This window comes from Xenopus laevis, chromosome 6S (assembly GCF_017654675.1).
Source record: "Xenopus laevis strain J_2021 chromosome 6S, Xenopus_laevis_v10.1, whole genome shotgun sequence".
Classification (NCBI taxonomy): Eukaryota; Metazoa; Chordata; class Amphibia; order Anura; family Pipidae; genus Xenopus; species Xenopus laevis.
The window spans coordinates 30,756,630-30,781,359 of record NC_054382.1 but is presented as its reverse complement, the minus strand read 5'-3'; the positions used below and the strand labels follow the sequence as shown (position 1 = coordinate 30,781,359).

The 24,730-nt window shown below is 36.8% G+C and overlaps 1 protein-coding gene across 3 annotated transcripts in view; it reads right to left on the bottom strand.

Annotated features, from left to right (window-relative positions):
• hdac9.S (histone deacetylase 9 S homeolog) overlaps nt 1-24,730 on the bottom strand; it is a 273,855-nt gene that overhangs the window by 16,942 nt on the left and 232,183 nt on the right. For all 3 annotated transcript variants that reach the window (XM_041567066.1, XM_018268554.2, NM_001085838.1), the window contains 4 exon segments: nt 12,516-12,647; nt 10,574-10,689; nt 4,142-4,264; nt 794-995 (listed from right to left, as the gene is read on the bottom strand). In XM_041567066.1, coding sequence (XP_041423000.1) covers nt 794-995; nt 4,142-4,264; nt 10,574-10,689; nt 12,516-12,647 — 573 coding nt within the window.

Genomic DNA, 24,730 nt, shown 5'->3' with positions numbered 1-24,730 from the left:
CTCATTACTGATGGTCAAGAACACTTACAAGCAAGTGGCTAAACACAAGCATGTGCTAGTGCAGTCCTAAAAACTAGTGTTTTTGAGGGTAACTGAAAGGCAATCGCTCTTGTGGTCTTTATTGGGCCTCCATGGATATCAGTGCAGTGCAATTATAAGGAGTGGGCAAAGTCACCAAAGTGTCTTGTTCCTTAAAGTGAGGAATGCCAGTGGCACACTCGTGAGTTGGATCTAATGTGAATTACATTCCTGTGATCCCTGCCTGATGCTCATCTGTATAAAGTGCCATTCCAAACTAGAAACTAATTTCAATAGTAAAATATGGTGAGTGTAGCCAAGTGTTATTGGCAATGGAGTGCATGAAGACTGTAGCTGACAATCTTCCTTGACTGAGTGGAACACAAATTTACAGTTTTGCACGAATTGAATAGCTTCCAGTAAGTAACCAAAAACCTGCGTAAAGTGTTGCTTCCGCCGATCAACCGCATATTAAACAACCAAATTCTTTAGAGACCAGTTACGCTAGAACTTACCAAGTGCAAAGGAGGTTAATTAATTTGAGATGAAAAGTAAACACTTTGTTTAAAATTCCTTAAAGGAAACCTAATTTGCCACTCAATCAAATCAGATAAAATGCCTTTATAGTCGTTTCATTTTACCAGCTTTCCAAAGCCATTTGAAGTAAATAATGTGTTTAATCTCTGCCTTCCAGTAAGTAGAGAACTGTATGTGCCTTTCAGAGTGAAGAAAATAAATCTCATTAAAGCGTTTCAGTGTGACTGTATGGCATTACCTGAAGCTAAAATCTTCTGCTGACGCATCTGTTCTTTCAGCAGTAGGTGTTGCAGTATGGCCTGGTGACTATTGGCCTTTCCTTCCAGGGAAACATGATTTGAGGATGTTGGAATGCCTCCGGCGTACTGTCCGGCCATTGAAACCCCCTGCCGGGGTGCCTGCGGGTCGTACTTTTGTTGCTCTTTTAATGAAGATGAGGTCTGAGTTGCAAAATGAAAAGAAACACCTTCAAATCTCATTACATGCACGTTTAGAGATTTCCCTGTCAATGAATTCAGTGTTTTGTCTCAGGTATAACAATGATCTCTGTGAATGAATGCATTAGTAAATGAGGAGCAAACAAGGTTTTTCCCTCTGAAACTAATTCTTCTTTTAACATGTGCCTTTTCTATTTGTGTACATCTGGTCACTGTTTCTTTAGATACTGGTTACTAAATAAATAATATGTGATCATGTACAGAACCATCTGGCACAACATGGAACCGATTGCTTCTCCGCAACCTACTGCTGTTCATATGCAGCCACATTAGGCCCACCTGCAGGAGGTCTTTCAGTATTCAGAAATAAGCCCTTAATATAGCAAGGGGTTTAGGCCCTTATTGTGCAAGTATCAGAAAAAAGATATTTTATAGTTAGATATTTGCCATGCATCTCCCTTTACCACCCAACGGCCTGGCAAGCTCATTGCTCTGTGGTTCTTTTCCTAGCATTACATTACCTACACATTTGTGCAAACTCGTTGCACAGAATCACAAGAAAAACCAAATAGTTGCCTAATTCCCAGCTACAGGAAAATGTTAACACATTAATGGATACACGGATTGGAATGCCCAGAGTACTAATGATAAAACATCCTGGTAGCGAAGAATGAAGGAATATTTAAATCAGTTCAAAAAAAATGTAATTACAGAAATGACATAAAGAATATTGTTTAGGTTTATTATTTAAATCCTAAGAAATAATTCAAATTCATTATTAATAAAAGAAATGATTTTAAATCTAATCAGTGGGTTGTGAACAATATACAAGCAGCTAGACTGTGTCTATCTGTGTAAGCTGCACTGCTTCACCAACATTTGTGCTGAAAGTAGTTTTATTCTTTAAACCCTAAGAACTATTTCAAATTTATTTTCATCATTCTAAATTAAAGAAATGAACCTAAATCTAACCAGTGGGTTGTGAACAATATACAAGCAGCTAGACTGATTCCATCTGTGTAAGCTGCACCAACATTTGTGCTGAAAGTAGCCAGATATTTTTCCCTCTTTCACAATGGACTCTGGAGTCTATCCCAAAACCAAGAGTTTTCTGTTCACAATTCTCTACTGTGTTACAAATCCCCTACTAACAGCTAATTACCAGCACTGTCATGTATACCCCTGATGAATTCCCACATGGCTAGGCAATTACCCACACAGAGTATTCAGCAACAGAACTGAGAATGCTGCAGTAGTGATACTCTTTCTACAGGCACTTAGTATTAAGCTGGACACTTATTTTGTTTTGTTTTTACAGGTCAATTAATTCTGACTTTTGCCATTCAAAAGTCCGGACTGAAAACCTAAGTTTACAAATGACCTGAGTTAGTATAGCATGGGGCTGATTCATTAAGGGTCGAATTTCGAGTTCATGGGAGTTATTTAAAAATCCAATGAACTCGAACGTTGACCAACTGCAATTTGAATCGAATTCGAATTGAATTCAAATCGAATCAGAATGCAGAAATTCACAGTTTCACAGATTCGCTTCACCACGAAATTTGAAACTTTTCAACAATTCCGACCGGCGTCGGAATTGTCGCCGGCGTCAAAAAACTTTTAAATTCACCCATGCCTGAATAATTTAACAACTGTTTTCCACCCCAGAACAAAGTACAAACATGAAAAATAATAAGATTAGTTGTAAACTTTGGTTAACTCAACAGCGAGAGGTCCTTATCTGTAGCATTTGTAAATTAGCTCCACGTTAACAGTGTCAGCTTGGGCACAAAAACACCAGTCAGCACAACCAAAGTGCAAATCAGAACTGGCATTAGAAGAATAATGTCAATATCTTATTTGCTCATTTCAAACTTAGACTGCAACATATTAGTTGGTTTAGCCCAAACTGCAGACTTCTGCGTGGGAGTCAGAAGAGAGCTTTTATCAACATATTGAAGGTGCATCTTCATTAATCATGACTTTTCCGAGTTGCAGGCTTATCAATGGCTGACATTTGAAAAGTTAAAAACATTGTCTGATGTGTAATATATTGCTTTTCTTTCCGATCTGTGCCTCTCACTTCTCCATGGCGTGTTCTTCTTCACCAAACTGTCTTCTCTCTTATTTATCTGACTATTTACTTGTCTGTCTTTTGATGTGCCTCTTGCACTCTCATTCGCCTGCTCTTCCATTCAAATGTCATTGGATAATATTTATATCAAGAGTCAACAGCAGTGATAGAATCAGTGTCAGAATAATTTCAGATGGAAATTCTATTAGAATCACTGCACACACAGTGCTTATCAGTTTGAATCAGCTTGTAAGAAAGCATGGACCTACCGTAAGTTCAAGACTCAATATACTATGCTGCAAATACACTTCATTATTATCATGCTATTTATATAAGATGTGTATCAGCTGAATAAACTTAGAATGCATTGTGAATCACAATTCTTTGTACAAATGTTTAGCATCACAATTTGCCCAGCAAATACCAATAGTATTTGAGCCATATTGCAGATTTAATATGGTTATACAATAAGATTTCTGCTCTGCTTCCTGATTCTCTACTGAGCAAATTTCTCCTGTAAGGAGCAGGGACAGTTTCTGAATGCCTGGGTTCTGGTTCTAAAACATTTGCAAAATTGTCTATAATCAGAAATAAGAGTACTTTGGTAGAGTAGAGATTCCACCAACTGGCTATGAAAGGTCACTGCGGATAAAAGTATTAAATGGTATGGCAACTTCCCAGGACTGAAAGACAGGTAATTGCTGAATTGTTTAAATTGCACATACTGTATCTGGTTAGTAGAGTTACCTTATTTGAAATATTTTAGGCTAACTTGCTCAAATTTTGGCAACCCTATTACTCTTCTAACCTTGTATAAATTATAAATTGGAGTTTAAATAGAGAAGAGGGGTTCATATTTACTGTATATTTTCACAATTTTGTTTTGACTCTCCTATTTTTTTAAAATCAGAACATTATATTGTGCTGGCTAAAGGTGATGGTTGTTTATAGGCTGGTTTTATTCCCATGCATTTTCAAGTTGTTTGCATCTACAGACCTAGTGCAAGGCTCACACACCCCTGTGAAATGCACCTAAAAAATCAATACTTTACTCCTAAATGAATATATTACTTACATTAAGCTGAGTAGCTGTCGCATGCAGTCCTAAAGTAATATTCGGCAAAGAAGGAGATGTATACAGGTTTAGGAGACTTAAAGATCTTTCATGATGCACAAGATGATGATGTGAAACCAAATTCTGAAAAACAAATGATTATAATTATTTGAATGTGAAATAATAATAATATTAACTCAAACAAATATGCATTTTCATCAAATAAGTTGGCCAGTTTGTATGTTTCTGTGATTTGTTTAAATGAGTTTAAGAATACCCCTGGGGAGTGAGCAAGGAACTGGGGAGCAACAAGGCCGTGACAGAGTTAGATAATATTAAAATAGGTGAATTAAAAGATAGGAATTATGGGTGTTTTTTTTTTCCAAAGAGGAAGGAAGTGAAGGGGAAATGATATGGGGGGAGGGCAAATACTTATTGGTTGGTATTGGTATAGTGTTATGAATTGTAGGGCATGGCAGGAGTCAGGCCTGGGGTCAAAGTGATGGAAGGGGCATGAGTTATGGTGGAAAGCCGCACCTAGGAGTTATACCAGTTGGGTCCCCCAATCTTGGTATGTATGTCCAAATTACAGAAAAATCCCTTATCAGGAAAGCCCTGAGCATCTTGTTAACAGGTCCCATACCTGTATAATCATTTGCAGTCTTCAGCGGCTACCGTAGGTTACAGAAAAGTTATGTGTTAAATCTTGGATGTAGGGTTTACATTGGCCTTACACTTTACTGATGTTAATATTCATATATTAAATGTTTATTCTCGCAAATGTGTTAATAAACAAGCTTTTTCCACCCAAAGTATTTCATGTAGTCTAGTATGTTATTTTAATGAAACGGGGGAAGGTTGTTGTTGGGAGGATCCCTTCAAACTGATGCTGCCCCTGTGCAGAAGTTCCCCTCAAAAATAGTATTTTGGCACAATTAAAAGAAAATGTAATAGACATTTTTATAATGCTGTGTAAAACAAAATTTACAGTGCAAAAAACTGTGTAAAATAAATGGCAAATGTATCAAGGTGTGTGTAATTTTACACCATGCGGGAGCCAGATTTGCAGCCATTATTTTATATTGTTTCCGCCAGAAGTCGCTGTGAGAAAAAAACGCATAAAAAATGTACGCTTTTTTTTATGGCAAAGCCTGTGATGTGTGGTGTATTATCCTGCTGTTTTTTACACAGCATAATAAATATTAAGTTTAAAAATACAACGGTAACAAAGTTATTTGTAAATGTGTTTACAGGTGAAAGCATTGTTTGTTTATCCCTTTCATTCTCTGGATCTAACTCTTAAAAAAAAACAGGAGTCAGATCTCTTCCATGTGTCAGTCAGCTGGCTTTTGCTACACTGGAAGTCCCATCCCAGTTTTGCATCCCCTGATTTTACATTTTCCCAGATTTTATATTTTTTAGCATATTTCATGTACAGCCGCTTCATGTTCTAATGCTTTTCAATGGGAACATTTCCCAGATTTGATTTAGTTTTTCTGCATTTTGAATCATCACTTTGGCCCATTTTCATTAAAAAAATACTTTTACCACCTGTGAATGTTAGTTTTCCAGCATTTTATGTCTTTATTTTAAAGTTTACACCATTTTTACAAGAAAACCTTGATTTTACTTACTCCCCCCTCCCCATTCTCCCATATTTTCGTTTTTTCAGGTCTCCTAGACAGGTCCGGATTTGTGGAAAGGCCACCAAGGCCTGGGCCTAGGGCGGCAGAATTTAAGGGGGCGCATGCTGCCCAACCACACCCACATTGGTTCAGAAATATTGGGGACACCCAGGAGATATACGTTTCACGTGCACAAATCCCCATTGCTCTGGTCCTGATGATGAAAATTTTTATGAAAAAAGAGGAGTGGGTGGGGCGACAAATGGCAGTGGGCCTAGGGGTGCCAACTATGTAAATCCGGCCCTGCTCCTAGATAATGTAAAATGAGGGTTTTAGGGCTCTTCCTTATGATCGCATAAATCTGGGCTCCCCTGCATTTAATTTAAATGTGCTCAGTCGCAAGGGAGAGCACAAAAAAATGCATACTCTTAATTTAAAGGGGCCTGTACTGTCATAGGCGCATGTAAGCATAGAACGCCGGTGGAAGACAACATGCTGCGATCCACCTGCGTTCGGCACTTACATGCGTCTGTATCAGTACGGGGCTATTTAAAACAGTTGTATGCGCAGGTTTAAGCACTTAAAATTCTATTCGTTTTCATTATGCAAGCAAGAGTTAACTGAGTGGAGGACCCACTTTAATAGATATCTAGCAACAATGAAAAACAACTTTAATTGCAAACCCAAATCATTACAAAGTTTACAGAGCTACCATATATCTGTACAGCAGTAACCTGTATTTAGTAACACTATTGCTTATAGATTACGAGTAATATTTCCCTTTATTTTTGAATTTGCTACTAAATAGTATACATGGTTTCAACATGTGGTCTAATACAGCTTTGCTTAAATTCCACATTGTGTTATGTGACTGCTCCACAATAAGAGCCACATAGGTCTTGTTGCGATCGGGAGCTGTGGCAAGATATTACGCCCAAGGGAGTCACATCACTGAAAAAGAATACCCTGTGTAACAGTATGACAACAGTGACTGCTTTCTTCCCAAACAAAAAGCATATGGACTAGTGTTGAGACCACCTCTAAGAAGGATACAGCACACCCAGGATTGACTAAGTAAATATAATAACTTGTCAAGCATTTAGAGGAAAGTGTAAAGTGTATAGGTTTTGTAATGGTTAAACCTGGGATATCAATTAACTAAAGAAAATAAATTTGGTTAATGTGCTCCTGTCCGTGTATAACGGCGCAACACAAAAACACAGGATGTTGTGCAAAAATATAACTCTTCTCAGCACGATTTTTGTTTTCCAATGTTGCTCATAACCCAGGCTGAGGCAAGAACGCGCCAGATGAGTGCCGATGAGTAATTCTCTCTCTGACATTTGTGTGTACCCAAGGGGGGGAATGATCAACAGAAAGGCCTGCACAGTAGTAAAAGGTGTTAGATTACTGTATTTATAGGACATCGAGAAAATAGCCATTCATTGTTATGTGCCATTACATTCCCTCCCCAGTAGGATGGATGAGAACCGCTGACCTTTTTTATTAGCCTTTGGTGGCAAAGTTAAAGAACCAGAATGCACAAATATAAATCAGTTACATAAAACAAATAAAGAGACATGTTTAAAAATAAAAAAGGAATTCACAGGTTTAGAAAAATATAAGGATACCCTTAGGTTATAGACCGGACCATGGGATGCAATTACAATAAAGGGTATACAGTTCCAAAAACAAGTGTAGAAAGCCACAGAATGAAAACATCAAGGCAAATGCAGAATCCAATTCTGTTATTATGAAGACACTGTGCTAACTGCGACTCCTCACTTAGCTTAAATACTGTAACTGATATTACTTAGAATCGTATTCATCTGCACACTGCTCCTATAAAGGGCCATACTAATGATTATATAGAAGGAGGAACTATAAACTATAGGTACACGCTATAAAGTAAAGATTTGGCATACAAGTAATAATATCATAATCCCTAATTGTAATGAATAATAACAGAAAAGACTTGTCTTTTGGACACGTGTCTTTTGGACACTAAAATTAGAGCAATATGTCAGAGGACTGAATAGGACATAAGGACACTAATATGGGCAGAGGTACTGGCAAATAGGAATGGGCACAATTTTCTTAGTTCATGCTTGCATATACAGTAGATGTATGTTATACTCCTAAAGACATCCCGAACAGTCTGTAGACGTTCTGCCAGTGACTCCCTAAGGGCTTGTCTGCCAGCTTGTCCCCAGGCGGCCTTCAGCCACCCATCCTCAGCCTATGCAGCACTTTTATTGGGGATTGACTCATAAAGGCACAAAGAGAAGTTCCATTACAAGGTTTTCTTTGGGGCAATAATAACAATCAAGGCGTCTAGAATTGTAAGTGCTCCCTCCCAATCAGTGTCAATGGATAATAAAAGGTATCACCAAACTTTAGTTTTTCTGCATTTTTTCAATGGCTAACACAGTACAACATCTTAAAACGATGGGATTCTGCAGGCTTATGAGGCATTGGAGGTGACTTTCTGCATCTTGCAAACATCGTAATTGAAATAAAATGGCCAGTGCACCATTTTTCTTAGTCAAATGAAGTTATACATTTGCTTTGTTTTTTGCTGCTGATTTCCTTGCCAGCAGGCTATAATATGAAAAACAATTGGCTTTGTCTTTGATGTACATTACTCACTAAATAGAATTTCCGTATAAAAACGGGTACATTTTAAAACGCTTTCAATATTTTATAATTTACGTATGGTATAATGATCCAATGGATTACATCAGTAAATAGTTGCGGATTCGCATTTGTTTAAGGGAAAACAATGGATTGGTAAATACACTTCTAGAAAAAGAAACAGTGTCTATGGAACAAGTAATAGCTGCCCTGAAAGCACATGTGTGTAAATATTTAGGTTGTATAATGGCTGACAACATATAAAATGAACATTAACCCACTGGCTGCTGGGAATGACCCAAGTGCACTGCATGTCCCCTCAGGCACCCAAGCAATGAATAATATAACACACAATTCCATCAATGAGCAGAGGAAGTTAAGAAGAGTTGGCTGCTATGCCTGCAGTATGCTGCCTGATGCAAGAGTGCCTCCCAGTGGTGAAAGATTTCCCTATAGCAAGCAATCAAAAATGGCATTAAATGTATTATAGGGGATGTCATAACAAATGCAAATGGAACAAAATATGCACCAAAATACATATTTCTCCTTTAAAAGACTTTTAAGTATACTCAGTTATAATTTACAATAAAATGTCTTTCTAATGAAAAATACTACATTCTTTGGCAGCCAAGGTACAGGGAATTTCAAACCACAAAACAGCTCTTTATGGACATCTGAAATTTGATAAATGCCGCTTGAAATCGTACACGGGTATGTAATAAAGTTAGTAAACAGCAAAAAACAATAAAACAAAAACTAAGAAGTTAAATTAGAAAATATAAGAAATAGTGTATGACTGGCCCACCAGGATATCAAAAAGAATCCTGGTAAGCCCAGATGTCAGTGGGCCCTCCTGCTCCTAACCATGTGGCCTATTTCATGGTCATTCCCTATTTCTTGATGGGTACAAAGAGGAGAAATAGATAGAAGGATATATTATAGTATAGAAAAGAGACTAGAAATATAAAGAGATTAAGGCTAAATTTCAAGAGAAAAAAATAGTTTGAAGAGTGGGCCTATGGTCTAAAGTTTTCTGGTGGGCCCCATGCACTCCAGTTAAAAACTGATACGAAATAATGTATTTCTTAAGAAATGTTATAACATAATGCTTAGGAAATTGGCTAAAATGACTCTAACTCTCTTCTTTCCTTGATTTTATTTTCTTGGTTGATCACATTTTACTCTTTAAAAATTAAAGCTCCCTATTAAGCTCTTTATTTTTGAAAAATATATAGATTCACAAAAAAATGTGAGTGTGATAAAGGACTTACTTAAGTATTTTTATCTCCTTTTACCTGATCCCCATATTTGGAAATGAATAAAGCTTATACTCATACAAAAAGAAAAAAATCTTCATACAATTAAACATTCTCTACATATACTCTACGTATTTTCCCAGTAACAACTTTCATTACTTTCCTTCATTAATAAGGTATAAAAACGGTTACCTCTACATTCTTCTTTGGAGCAGGACAAATCTGCAAGACAATGGAAGTTCACTCTCCTACCCTAAGCCGCAAACAGTTCATTATGGAACGGTCACTTCCTAATTGTCTAATTGTGAAGTAATTATGTCTCTATTTTACCACCTCAGTATGACAGGCATGGCTTTTAGTACAAAGAGTTACAAGATAAAGCCACATGTTAGCCATCATGGTAACATTATTTTCCCTTCTCGAGTCCACAGGGAGGCTGCTAATCAGTGGGCAGGGGTCAAACACCTGCCCTGAGGATCACAGTTCACAAACAATTAATTTATTATGAATGAGGACTGGAAGAGGACTGGAAGTAAAATTGTGTCTGCAGCTTCTGGAGATCATGTCCTGCTGCTGACCTGAAGTAACTGCATTGCCAAGCCAACCTTAATTCTGCCTATAAATTTAACAGCAGCAAAAAAATGAGTATGAGGTTAAATATTGTAGGTGATTCATGGGTCAGTGATTCTGCACTAAAATCTTAATGGAAATGACTTACTAAATACAGTAGGAGCTGATTTGTCAAGCAGTAAGGTAAGCTCTGGAGTTTGGACACTATTTTATTTGGCCCACTCGATTATGCAAAACTATCAATAATAATTAGATACTGCTCAGTCTACAATGCAAAATAGAAAATGTGCAATAAAGCCATGAGCTTTTCTCTCCTTCCAAAGAGTGCATGTTTTTATTTCTTGCTTACAACCCTTGTGTGGTCTTACCTCTATACGGGAATTCACTGACAAGACAGGCGTTTCATGTTCTGCTTCCATGGCGACTGGACCATTATTTGGTGAGCTGGGTCCAGATACTGGAGAGCTGCTACTCACCGAAGATTCTAAGTGAAAGATCATGCAAGCCAATTATAAATCAGTAATTCATACTCAGCAACACTCCTACTGTGGCCTTTGGCTTTCCATACAGCCATGATAAAGTCAAAGTAAAAGGTTGGCCCTAAAGGTGTGAGGCTGTGGACAGAGCAGAAGGGACTCCTTGGCCAGAATGTATAATACATCTACACAGAAGAAGAAACTGGCATCGTTTGTATACTTTTATAGGAAGCTTCTAACTTCTAACTATGCCAACTACTAATTAAGCTAGTTTATATGCATGATTCTAGACTTGCAAGGCTTTTTTTAATGCAAATTGCACGGCAAGGATTCCATAATACCTCTCAGCTTTCTTACAGCAAATAAGTACCCTTGGGTATGTCGCATTAGAAATATGCACCTTGGTGCAGCAGAAATAACACCTTATCATTTTAAGCAAAAAGAAATTGCAAAACTATAGTGGTAAAACTATTTTCCCCTTACTAGCTTTTAAACACAGAACCAGAAGAGACTCAGCCTTTACCTAAATCCCCCCTACAGGAAACATTATCAGACATTTCATTACAGAAATCTAGATTTGATTATAATTTCAGCACTGTTTTAATGCCCATCTTTTTTCTTTCTTACAGGGGTGGTTCACCTTTCTGTAAACTTTGGGCATGTTATAGAATGGCCAATTCTAAGCAACTTTTCAAATGGTCTTCATTATTTATTTTATAGTTTTTATAGTTTTCAAATATACATACTCTTTCAAGCTGGGCATCAATCTAAAAAAACAGATAATTTGTAAGGTTACAAATGTATTGTTAATACTACTTTTTATTACTTGTACTTTCTATTCAGACCCTCTTCCATTCATATTCCAGTCTCTTATTGAAATCAGTGCATGACTGCTAAGGTAATTTGAATCCTAGCAACCAGGAAACTGCAAACTGAAGAGCTGCTGAATAAAAAGCTAAATAACTCAGAAATAATTAAAAAATTAAAACCACTTGCAGATTGACTCCCATCTAAGGGATTCCAAAAGACCGGACAGCAGGCAGCACAAATTTTGTTCCGAATCGATAACCGGGCCACTCACTTGGACAGATAATTCATCTTAGAGGTGGCCAGTCATTGGGTCCTTATGTCACAAAACACATGTAAAACGCTGCTGTGTTACTGTCAGAGATCAGAATGACAAGGATGGCTGCCTTCCGTAGGTCATGATAACATGCCACCAGTGTAAGAGACCCATTGTAATCAAAATACCCTGAAAACATGTTTACAACTAATTGCCTGCCGTAAGCAAGGACACAATGCAACTCCTGTTCTAGGGATTAACCCTATTTGTATGATGCGTGCCTGATAAATAATAGCCTTTATTGGTCTTCACTTTCTGTTTACAATTAGCCATTTCGATCCTGATTTGGTGCTAGTTATGAAGAAAATGTTAATTTTTATAAATATTTAAAAATATTAAAACACACAAAATTAAAAAAAAAATCAACAAGAGAGAAAAAAGTGGAATTTTCATATTAAATAACACACCCAGATATTAAACATTTTAAAACAGAAGTAAAGTGTTTTATAAATTATAGGGACCATTCACAAACCATTCATTCCAACTGTTCCATCACAATTCAATGCATTCTAAAATGAGTGTTCTTACCTAAGTTGTAGATGGCCCTCCAAGTACAGTGTAATGTACATCAGCATTGATGCTCTACAGCTTTGTATGGCACAGTACTTTTTCTTTAACATTAGATCACCTGGCAGCTAAGGGCTCTCCACAAGTTGGATGGTGTTAACAAACAAAGAGGTGGGGCATTTTAGATCATAAATTGTAAATTACCTGCAACCTCAAATATTCTCTTCTTGTATGAGCTGGAAACAATGCTGTCCTTCCTTCTCAGTAAAGGGCTGCTCCGTCTCTCCACTACTTTCTGTTTCAAACGGGACCGAACTTTCAAGTTGGGTTCTGATGCTAGAATTTAAATAAAAGAAATAACAACCGGTAAATGAATAAGTAATATTATTTCTGAGTGGCTTCTACAGCGGGCACACAAATAGTTTAGCACATTGGTCTCATCATTCAAAATATATCAAGAACATTTCTAGCTGGTCCATTCAGTCAAGGGTAATTTAGTTAAAGGTACAAAGTTCTAGTCAATGAGAGCAGCCAGTAATGGTCTCTTGTTTAAAAGAAGAGTAACTGATTGGTTGTGATGGGTTTCTATACCTAGTGCAATGTCAGATAGGGATGTCCAGGGGCACTGGAGCTGCACCCTGAAGGGCTCCCCTTTCAACCTCAATAGCCCCCTTCCGGCATCCATAGCCCCTTTCTGGCATCTGCCTCCTCCAGTCTGCACCACATACATTATACCTCCTTTCTCCTCATTAACAACTATGAACTGGTGGGGGATTGGCTGCAACATCCATAAGTAGTGGGTCTGGGTGGGGTACACCGTTTTTTACCTGGTGTCTCGCAGGCCCAATACAAACCTGGTCTGGTGTCAACACTGTAAAATGCTTCATTTCTTATGTACGTTTTTCATTTTTATATAGGATGCCAAATATTATTCAGAACTACTTTAACTTTTATACACTTTCTTCCTATAAACTGACAGAATTCTAAAGGCTCCTATCAGCCTGCATAAATAATTTTTGGATGGGTCTGACTGCTCATTGATTGTATTGGTGTAGCTTTTATTTTACTGACATTAGCTAAAATATCCTAGCCTATGATATTGTTATATGGTATATTATATGCTAATGTCAAACCACTGGCTACATTTTGCCTCTTGTCTTTAGATGAGTAGCAAATCTACGGCAAAGAACATGTTGAGTCGTTGATGCCCTTTACTCACTGCAGGCCACTAGATGTTGGTAGCCAAAAAAATCTAGAACTCAATTTCTACTTCAATCAAGACAGTGTTGATTTTCCAGATAAAAGCCAAGGCCCAGATAAATGACAATCCCTTAGCCTAGTATTTATCTACATTTCTCAGAGATAATAGATGGAAGATAAACATTATTAGTAAACTGAGAGTATTTTCCCTAGGAAACCATTTAACAGAAAAATACAGACTTAATATCTGATGACTTTTGTACCGGAGGGCCTGCTACAGAGTATGGAGTAATAGGGAAGAATGTGCCAGAGAATTAGGATTTAATGGCAGCACTGTTATTGTAACGGTTTGATGTAATTTTCCCTCCATCCCTCATTACTTCAGGAACTTAAGTCTGCAGGTGGCAATGGCAAGAGAAAAACCTTCAAAGTCAAGTGTAATCAGATTTTTTTGATTGTTATTTATGCTTTATTATTTTTCAAAACACATCAAGTTTCCCGTATATATTAATCATGTGCAGCCCCATGGTAATGACTACATCATTATTATTTCACTGAATTTCTCTACAAATAGTAGAGAGTAATAGAAAGAGGTTTTATATGTTAAAATAAAATGCAAAAGCATGTCATATTAAGCAATTTTTCAAAATACATTTGTAAGAAACTTTCCATGGTAAAGGTATTTATAAATGCTATTGCTATAGAAAGCAGCATCTGTCTGTCCCTTTCTATTCTCTGCACTGCTGGATCTGAGTATTGAAACAATGTAGCAACAGACCTGTAAAGAAGTATGTTAGACAAATTGGAGTGTTGGTAGGAGGAGAGCTTTCTCTGCTTCAGTGTTTCAATAAAGAAAACAGTGAGGACAGAGAATAGAATGGGACAGGGTGACACTGGGTGACTGTTATTTCAGTGTTTTTGAGTGTGGCCTTGATAAAATGAATAAATAAATAAATAAATAAATATGGAAAAGTCTGTAAACTGAGGGATACAAAAGGATGCACAACTGCTCATTAATGAAAAAATGTATTAGGGGCCGATTCACTAACTTCGGGTGAAGGATTCGAAGTTAAAAAACTTCGAATTTTGAAGTTTTTTTGGGCTACTTCGACCATCGAATGGGCTACTTCGACCTTCGACTACGACTATCGAAGGATTCGAAGTAAAAATCGTTCGACTATTCGACCATTCGATAGTCGAAGTACTGTCTCTTTAAAAAAAACTTCGACCCCCTAGTTCGCCATCTAAAAGCTACCGAAGTCAATGTTAGCCTATCGGGAAGGTCCCCATAGGCTTGGCTAACTTTTTTTGATCGAAGGATTTTCCATTGATCGTTGGATTTAAATCCTTCGAATCGTTCGATTCGAAGGATTTAATCGTTCGATCGAAGGAATTATCCTTCGATCGTTCGATCGAACTATCTGCGCTAAATCCTTCGACTTCGATATTCGAAGTCGAAGGATTTTAATTCCTAGTCAAATATCGAGGGTTAATTAACCCTCGATATTCGACCCTTAGTGAATCGGCCCCTTAGTGTCTAGCATAATGTTGTTATGTTTGCTCCAGAAGATTACGACACCTTCAAGCACTTCTTAAAAGTGGGCAATGCTCAATTAAAAGTGGGCTATGCGCAATTAAAATTCGCAATGCACAATAAAAATTTGCAATGCAAACGAAGAGCATTACATTACGAAATGCAAATATTTATTCTTATTTGTGCAAATTGTTTTGCTCTTTGCGACTTTTATTACATTCCCCCATATCTACTTAACTATTGTATTTTGAAAGAATGTGTCAGCCTGTATTATTATTATGATCCTTCAGACATATTACGTACTTACACATGTCCCAGTATTAGAAGTGGGAGGCATATCCCAGCAGAAGCAGCTGTTGCTCGGATACAAACATGCATTTTTCATGCAGTTAACTAACAGACACACGTGCACAGAGTTCTATTATCATGTGTTCAATTGGCTTAAAACAATTATTTATTTAAATTCATCAAGGGAAAAATGCTTCCCTGACAGCAGGTTTTCATTGTAGCTAATTGACCATGAGCTGCTGCAGAGGATACTAATGTCAGTGGATATGTATACAGCAAATAGAAGGAAAAGAGTAAAGAGAAAGATTTTCATTGGAAAAATGTGTGCGCACTTTGGGCATAAGGGATAACATATGTCAGGATGTGAGATGAAAAAGATGCTTCTGGTCAGGTGCACTCGGGCAGACGTCTGTCTGATCATCTTCCTCCAGTCAATAAGTCAGGGCGAGCTTCTTCTTATGGCTTAACCGCCAAAGTTCAGATTTAGTTTCAAATTCTTTGTCTAATTTAAATAATTAGAACAAACAAATAGTGCTAACTTAATAACATAAAAGGATGCCTCACTATAACAAGTGAAGTTTTCTCCATTTTATTTGAATTCATCAATGAACTTTCAAGATTATATTTTGATTTATATTGTGGTTTTTTCCTCCTTCTTGACTTTGCTAGTATTGACCTTGCCAAGCAGGGAAAGAAACAGTTTCATTAATGTGACTCTAATCTATAGTGTTGAATTCTGGTGTAAGTTAAAGATATCTATGCAAGGCACACATTTTAAAATTTCTAGCCAATCCAATACAAATACATGTACAGGTATAGGATAGATTATCCTGTAACCCGTTTTCCGGCTGTTTTCCGGAAAGGCTGTCTCCCTTAGACTGCATTTTATTCTCAAATAATCCAAATTTATAAAAAAAAAATATTTCCTTTTTCCCTGTAATATTAAAACAGTACCTTGTACATGATCCAAACTAAGATATAATTAATCCTTACTGGGAGCAAAACCAGCCTATTGGGTTTATATAATGTTTACATACTTTTCTAGTAGACTAAGGGGCACATTTACTATTAGTCGAATATTAGTCCCTTACCTGTATGACCAATTCATGCCAATCAGAGATATCTGAGTTTTCCTAAACTGTCGCATGTCTGACAAATTCTCTATTCGTGCTTCATAAAATGAGCAGTGCTCTAAGGACAAATATATTAAAGGGGTGTTTCACCTTTAAGTTAATTTTTAGTATGTTATAGAATGGCTAATTCTAAGAAACTTTTCAATCGGCCTTCATTTTTTCTTTTTAATAGTTTTTTAATTAGCTGCCTTCTTCTTCTGACTCTTTCTAGCTTTCAAATGGGGGTCACTGACTCCATCTAAAAAACAACTGCTCTATAAGGCTACAAATTTATAGTCATTGCTACTTTTTATTACTCATATTTCTATTCAGGCCCTCTTCTTCTCAAATTCCAGTCTCATTTCAAATCAGTGCAGGGTAATTTAGACCCTAGCAACCAGATTGCTGAAATTGCAAACTGGAGAGCTGCTGAATAAAAAGTTAAAGAAGTCAAAAAAACACAAATACCAACCATTTTAATGATTCTGCCATCCAACCCTATCAAGACATTTAGATATGCTGTAGAACTGATAGTTTCCCGGTGCAGTAACTTAGGGGCAGATTTATCAAAGGTCGAGGTCAATTTTCAAATGAAAATAATTAGAATTTTTTTGTGTACTTCGACTAGGGAATAGTCCAAATTCGATTTGAATTTGAAAAAAATTCGAATATCGAAATTTATCATGTACGGCCTCTTTAAAAATTCGACTTCGACAATTCGCCATCTAATACCTGCCAAGTTGCTGTTTTAGCCTATGGGGGACCTCCTAGAGTCAATTGGTCAATCAAACTTTGAATTGAATTCGATCGAATTCGCTATTCCTTTCGATTCGTACGATTCGGCAGAATATGGACCTATTCAATAGAAAAAAAACTTCTACTTAATTTCAGTTGGTCTTTTTGAATTTGAATTTCAAAGTTTTTTCAAATCGAAAAAAAAATATGCCCATAAGTGTTCATGGAACTGTTTACACTAAGATTCAACGAAGAGGAAAGCAGCCCAAATCCATTCCTCATTTAAGAAGAATAAGAGTAATGGGATGCCAAAATGTAATGATAATAATTGATTAAAAGCTTTTGGCTCCGTGCTATTTTTCAGTTACAAACATCTCATTAAACCACCTGACACTTGACAAATATCTTCCATTACATAAAATACAGAGATAATATTTGTACTGCAATCAGCGGAAGCACAAAGTGTAGATATACAGGACAAGCCCAGCCATCTATAAGATATGGAATAACAGTTGGCCTAAAACCGTGTGCGCTGATGGATCACATCCCATCCCGTCTTCTCCTCTATTATCTTTGATAACATCCTAATATTTAAGTCGTTGCTTGAGTAATCTTTAAGCACATACCACAAAAGCACTGAATTCCTTAGGACTATTAACAGGAACATTCTGAACCTTTTTTTTTTCTTCCAAATTTCAGATATAAATAAGTAAAAGTATTCTTACAGTATTGTCCTGTTTTGTATATCTCCTAGCACTTTTCTTTCTCTGGATTACCAGTTTTAAGAATTGTAGCCCTATTTTTTATTGCATTAACCCCCCACACTCAAGTGCCAAACTTGCCAGGAGTATCTGTGTCAAAGGTTGTACATTTCTGATTTAAGATATCCTATTACTTCATCTAAATCCCTCTGGGGTGAGCCCACAAAACTAATACAAACAGAGACATCATAAAGAGCATTTATATATTCTGAAAACAAGTATTTGGAAGGGCTAAGTGATACAAGGGACTGAAAGTTCATCTATTCTATGGGGCAAATTCACTAAGATCCGAAGTTGCACTAGCGCAGGCTTCGCCACACTTCGCCGCGCTTCGGCAGGCGTATTTTCGCCTGTGCTACGCAAATTCTCAGGGAGGCGAATGGTAGCGAAGTTGCGCTAGCATTAATTCGTCAAGCAAAGCGAATTTACGCTAGCGATGCCTCATTTGAATACGGCACCAAGTTAAAGTACAAAATGAACGTATATGTAGCAGCAAATACATTACACTACACAAGCCTGGGAAAGCTTCATAAAATAAAATAGAGTTGTTATATTGCCCTACACATGTGCCCACTGTATAGTTTAGGTGCCATATGTTAGGAAATGTAGGGGGGAAGGAGGGTGCCCCCCAAAAAAATTATGATTTTTTTCAGCCTATCACCCTTAAAAAAGGAAAAGACGCCAGCGTTTTTTGGGACTTAAAAAAAAATTTCAACTGTTTTGGGACTTTTTCAACTTTTTTTTTTAAAACTCCTATCTACTCTATTGCACTTCGCCTGCTCTAACCCGGTGAAGTAAACTCTGGTGAAGGACGTCACATTCAGAAAAAGACCAATGTTAGTAAATTTTCGCCAGCGTTAGTCACTTCGCCCTTTAGTGAATCTGCCCCTATGGGTATTGCTTAGCAGGGCTTAGAAAACATTTTTCATGTCTGACTGACCAGCAGGGGGGATGATTAAGTGGAGTCTATAACTGATTTTATTTTACTGTGGTAGAGGAATTCCTAAAGGTGATCCACGGCTTTTCACTTTCATGTCAAATAGTGACTACTGTAGTACATTATAAGAGCTGATGTTTTGGTTAAAGTAAGCACTAACACTAGGCAACCATGTATTGCCACCAAATGAAGATTCTAGACCTCTCTTCCTCTGGGTGTTTATGTGAGTGTAGTAAGTGCAACTGATGCCATGAAAAAATCCAAACGGAAGATATGCACCCACACGTGGAAATCTCCTAGCTCAATTCTGATTGGACAGTGCTTTTTTGAATACAAGTGCTGACTCACAACTGACTCCATACAATTTCTAGGCACGGGTGCATCATGCAGTTGGATCCAGCTTTGCATTTGAGCAATCAGCGGACTGCGCTTGTGATATTTATTTAGTATCATAACTTGTCATTCACAATTACTTCCCATGTCATTGCTGTAGCACTGTGCTATGTGTTTAATTGTAATTTCCCTTGCATATACCACTGCTTCTCATTCCCATGTGTTCCTAATCAGTTAAGTCCTTTCAAGGCTCTAATTATTTAACAATAAATAAATATTTTGAATACTGCCACTTATTTCCTCCCCCCTCCCCCTTAAATGCTGCCAACATCATAATTATGACTTTTCTCCATAACTGCAGCAGGGAGTAAGTAGGCCACAGCCCTACAACATATAGATACAGGTTAAAAATGGGGCCAATACTGTTGCGCTTCCACCACAAGCATGGGTGTGCACAATAATATGTGTTTTTACCAATAAATTATTTAGAATTAGTACAAATTAAAGATTAGGCATTTTAAGTAGCATATACTAATGGTCTCCTAATTTAAAGGGGAACTCCAGAAAAACATAACGTAAGCTTTTTGAAAAGTAAACATAATTTCAAGCAACTTTGCAATATACATCAGTAAAAAATATGCAGACTTTTTATGATTTTTAATGGTTCCTGACAGTTCCCTAAGCCTAGCCCCCGCTTATCTGCTGATCTTTCTGACTACTTTGCTGAGCTGGCTGACTACTGTTACTTTGTATCATAGCCAGCTGTCTTTAGACTGCTCCAAACCCCACAATTCCCTGCACACATGATTTCAATAAGGAAAGGAACATCACAGTGCAATGCATTGTGGGTTATGTAGTTCCTGCATGCTGTCTGTAAGCTGTGGAGAAGTTGTTACAATTTGTAACATCAGTGTTTAGTCCCTCCTTCCCTGCCAGGATTTCAAATGATGCAGAAAGAGAAGAACTGTTAAACAGCTGGATTGCAGCATAGAAAATGGCATTTATTCATACTTTTTAAAGAAACAGGTAACTGTGATGGGTATATTAGGGGTTTCTGTATTATGTGGGCCTCTTTATCAAATTTTGGTTTGGAAGCCGGAGTTCCCCTTTAAAGAAAAAGTATGGTTTTGTTTCCTTTCCCTTTAAGATACCTAATCCTTAGGGTCTTAGCCACAGCCCTACAACATATAGATACAGGTTAAAAATGGGGCCAATACTGTTGCCCTTCCATCATAAGCACGGGTACACACAATAATTTGTTTTTACTAGTGATGTGTAGCGATGGGCGAATTTGCGAAATTCGAGAAACGGTGAAACGAAACGGTGAAACGGTGTCTAGTTTTTGACGCAAGCGTCTGTTTTTTTACGCTGTCATCCTTTTTTGACGCCGACGACATTTTTTTTGGATGCCGACGAATTTTCGCCAGCAAATTTTCACAGCCGTTTTGCGCATTTATTCGCCAGTGCGAATTGCGCAAATTTGCAGCGAATTTGCGTCTGGCTAATATAATCGAATTTCTCCCATTTTGCTTCGTCATGCAATTCGCAAATTTCCCGCGAAAAACTTTCAGAACCATCGACAGCGTCAAAGTTTTTCCGTCAATGACGAAATTTCGCTGCAAAACTAGTTTTTACCAATAAATTATTTAGAATTAGTACAATTTAAAGATTAGGCTTTTTAAATTGCATAAACGAATGATCTCCTAGTTTGAGGGAAAATAGAGGTCTACTAGTTTAAGGAAAAATGATGGTTTTGTTTCCTTTCCCTTTAAAATATCTTATCCTTAGGGTCACTTGGAGAAGCGAGATGTCATATGTATCTGGGTTACCTCTTCTTTAGGAAACATTCAAGCTTCATTTAATCTCTTTTACTTCCACTGCAATTGTGGTTACTTGCTCTGTTCTATGCAGATGATATTGCAGTTTCTGATGGTCTAAAGAGAGAGAACAACTCCTACCTTTGTCCACGCATGGCATGTGCCTCCTGCAATTCAGGTTCTAATGAAAAATGACAGGAAGTGGGGGTGGGAGCAGAAAACAGGACCCCTTGTATTATTTGAACTATACATAGGTAACCAGATCTCAAAGCATACCGGCTTACATTTGAACATTGGATTGAAACCTATAGAAAGTATTTCCTTTATAGCTGTCAGTCAGTTGGGTTACATAAATAGGTATCATAAACCAATAACCAATGTTTATTATTTTAAATGATTACTTTTATCCTTACTTATGAACTAGAGGGGTATTTAACTCCATAAACTTGTGATGTCAACATAGAATCCTAGCTTTAACTGAACCACAACTGCACTCAACCGCACAAAAAAAACTAAGAGGGGGGGCAGATATAAAAGAAAATTATATGAGAAATTAAAACATTTTTCCTCCGTATGAACAATTCTTTCTTTGTCGATGTTTTGCAAATCCACAAAAGTAGTCACTTTTTTGTACATTGTGCCAGTGCACAGTGAGTAGACAGTAAAATATATTATTTTGTAACCAAAAAAATCTGATTCAAGCAGCTCTTTAAAAATAAATGACTAATAAACAATATTACAGTGTAAATGTGAATTTTCCATTTTCACTTTTTTAAAATTTGTTTTCCACTTTTGAATATCCTTACAAGAAAAGTGCAATTGGTGGAAGGCCACCAGATAATGATCAGTATGTTTTTTTACTAATGGAATTCGATTATGTCCAATTGAGAATGTTGATCAATTAAGCACAACTAAGTCAACAGTATTTTGTTTTTCATGTTTTTCTTGCAACAAATGCATTGGATTAAATCGGTGTCCAATGCATGCATCGGGAAAGTCTAAGGGTAGGACTACACTGAGTTTTCGGTGCGATCCGATGCACTGCGACAAAACACCAGAGACAAATAACATGCAACGGAAATAAGGTAAATGAATGCATTGTCGGATGAATTCAGAGCATTGATCTGATGCGACACGACTGTCGGATGCAGACGATGCATGCTTCGTCTGCATCCGACAGTTGTGCCCATGGGGAAAGTCTAAGGCTAGGACTACATGGACTTTTTTGCAGCTATCTGATGCACTGCGACAAAGCGCCGGCGACAAACCACATGCAACGGAAATAAGGTAAGTGAATGCATCGTCGGATGAAGTCGCAGCATTGATCCGATGCGACACAGATGCTGCACCTGCATCCGAAAGTTGTGTCACGTCGGTTCAACGCTTCGACTTCATTGACATTTCTATCACTTACCTTATTTCCGTTGCATGCGATTTGTCTCGGCCTTTTGTCGCAGTGCATTGGATTGTGCCGAAAGCGTCCGTGTAGTCCTACCCTAATAATGCTGCTGGCATCAAAAAAATTATTTGTCTTGGATAAACAAAAAACATTGGTGCCATTGGTGGGGGTTTTCTCCAATTTTTTCCTGCATGACAATATTTGCCACTGGTGAAACCACAAAAATATTACCATTCCTAAAAGGCACTTGTAGTGAAAAAACTACTGTAGTAGCTATTATAAAGTCTGCTGATATACTGTAACACTAACATTGCCTCAAATAAGGAATAATTATATCTGAGTTTGGATCAAGTACAAGGTACTATTTTATTATTACAGAGAAAAAGGAGATAATGTAAAAAGCCCCAATATATCTGGTCTAATAAAAATAGCATACAGATAGCACACATTCTCCAACAAATATATCTTGGATTAATGACATAACATAGGCATTTAAATCATAAGTATATTTACATATACGTGGGAGCTGCCAAATCCCTTGTCTTCATGAAAAGCATCCCATACAGTGTCTGTGCTATTTCTATGGCATTCTTTGGTAATTGAGGCCAAGTACAATTATTCAGAGAAGGAACAGTCATTGCATATCATGTTTTACTGTTTGTTAAAAATATACTGTTATCAATTTGTTGTGTGTGATATTTTACACCATGCAAATGCCAGATGCAAATGCCAGATTTTCTGCCATTATTTTACACTGCTTTAGACCTTTGTAAGTTCTGGCTGAAGTTGCTCAAAGAAGATGCCTGTAAAACAAATGACGCAACGTTTTTTTTTACACGGCGATAACACCATATAATAAATCTGTCTCTATGTAGTATGTTATAGAGTATGTGGTAACTGCTGATGTGTCTGACCCTGAATGCCATAAAGCAAGACTGCTTGTGTTAGGCTGAAAGTATAGGGGACATTTTCTATATCCATCTTTCCATAAGTTCTTTCAAAAAAGTGTGATGGATGAAAATAAAAATCATGAATCATGTTTTTTGTCTCAATAGGATATTTAGATAAATCGCAAACCAGAACTCCACAATTTGATTGTGTACAGTTCTAGAAAAAGAAACTTTCCTGGAAGATAACCCTATTCCGTTTATTTTCCATTGAGTCTTTAGAGCTTTGAAAAAATCTTGAACAAACCAAATTGCTGCAAAACACGCCTCCTATTATCTTCTATAGAAGCTAAACAGCTTTTACCTTCCAAATCTGAATTTTTGCTTTATTACAAAAAATCTAATTAGAAAAACTCAAATTCAAAACAATTCGAGACTGTGTTTTTTGGGCCTATTTTCTAACATCATGGAAATTAAACAATCTTGAATCATAGAAAGGATTCCTCTATGCACAATTTAAAGCATGCCCCCAGGTTACAATACCCTACACTATATTGTAGAGGCAAAAGTAAAATCTTTTTATTATTATAACTAGGATTGTTCTTTGAAATATAACATTTAAAATACAAGTTAAATGAACCATGTGTACAAATTGCTCCATCTATTTCCCTTGAATTTATTCTGTGATAAATAAGGGGAAAGGGGAAAAACAGCTCTATATATATATATATATATATATATATATATATATATATATATATATATATACACATATATATATATATATATATATATATATATATATATATAGATATATATAGATATATATAGATATATATATATATATATATATATATATATATATACTTTATAATGAATATTAAAATGCAAACTGGTGCAATTCATTTATCATCCCCCAAATGAAATGCTGACTAACTTTCACGTTCTTTTCCTTTTTACTGTAATCCTTACAATATGCATGACTCCATAGATCAGAGCTCATAGAGATATATCATTTTATAGGCACTATGTGCATGAGTCAGTGGTGATTAGAGCACAGCTGCTGTGAATGCCCCCGATGGGATCCCCAGATGTTTCCCCACTTTATGAGACAAACAATTACATATACTGATTTATTTTTCCAAGTAATCTAGGTGTCTATTGTTTAGTTTTAACTTAACAGCAAACTATACGTTTTTACGTTGATTTGGCTTATCCTTTAACTAAAGCCAAGCTGCGTTGGACAATTTCCCTAGGCTACATGTAGAAGAAGAAATGAAGATTTTTTGGTCATTGTTATGTTCCATGTTCCCTAAATATTGTCTTGTTACTGTCACTCAACCATTTTAAATATCTCCACAATTTATCCTACATTGTTCTTGTAAATAGAATAAAGTTTGGTTGTTGTCTACTAAG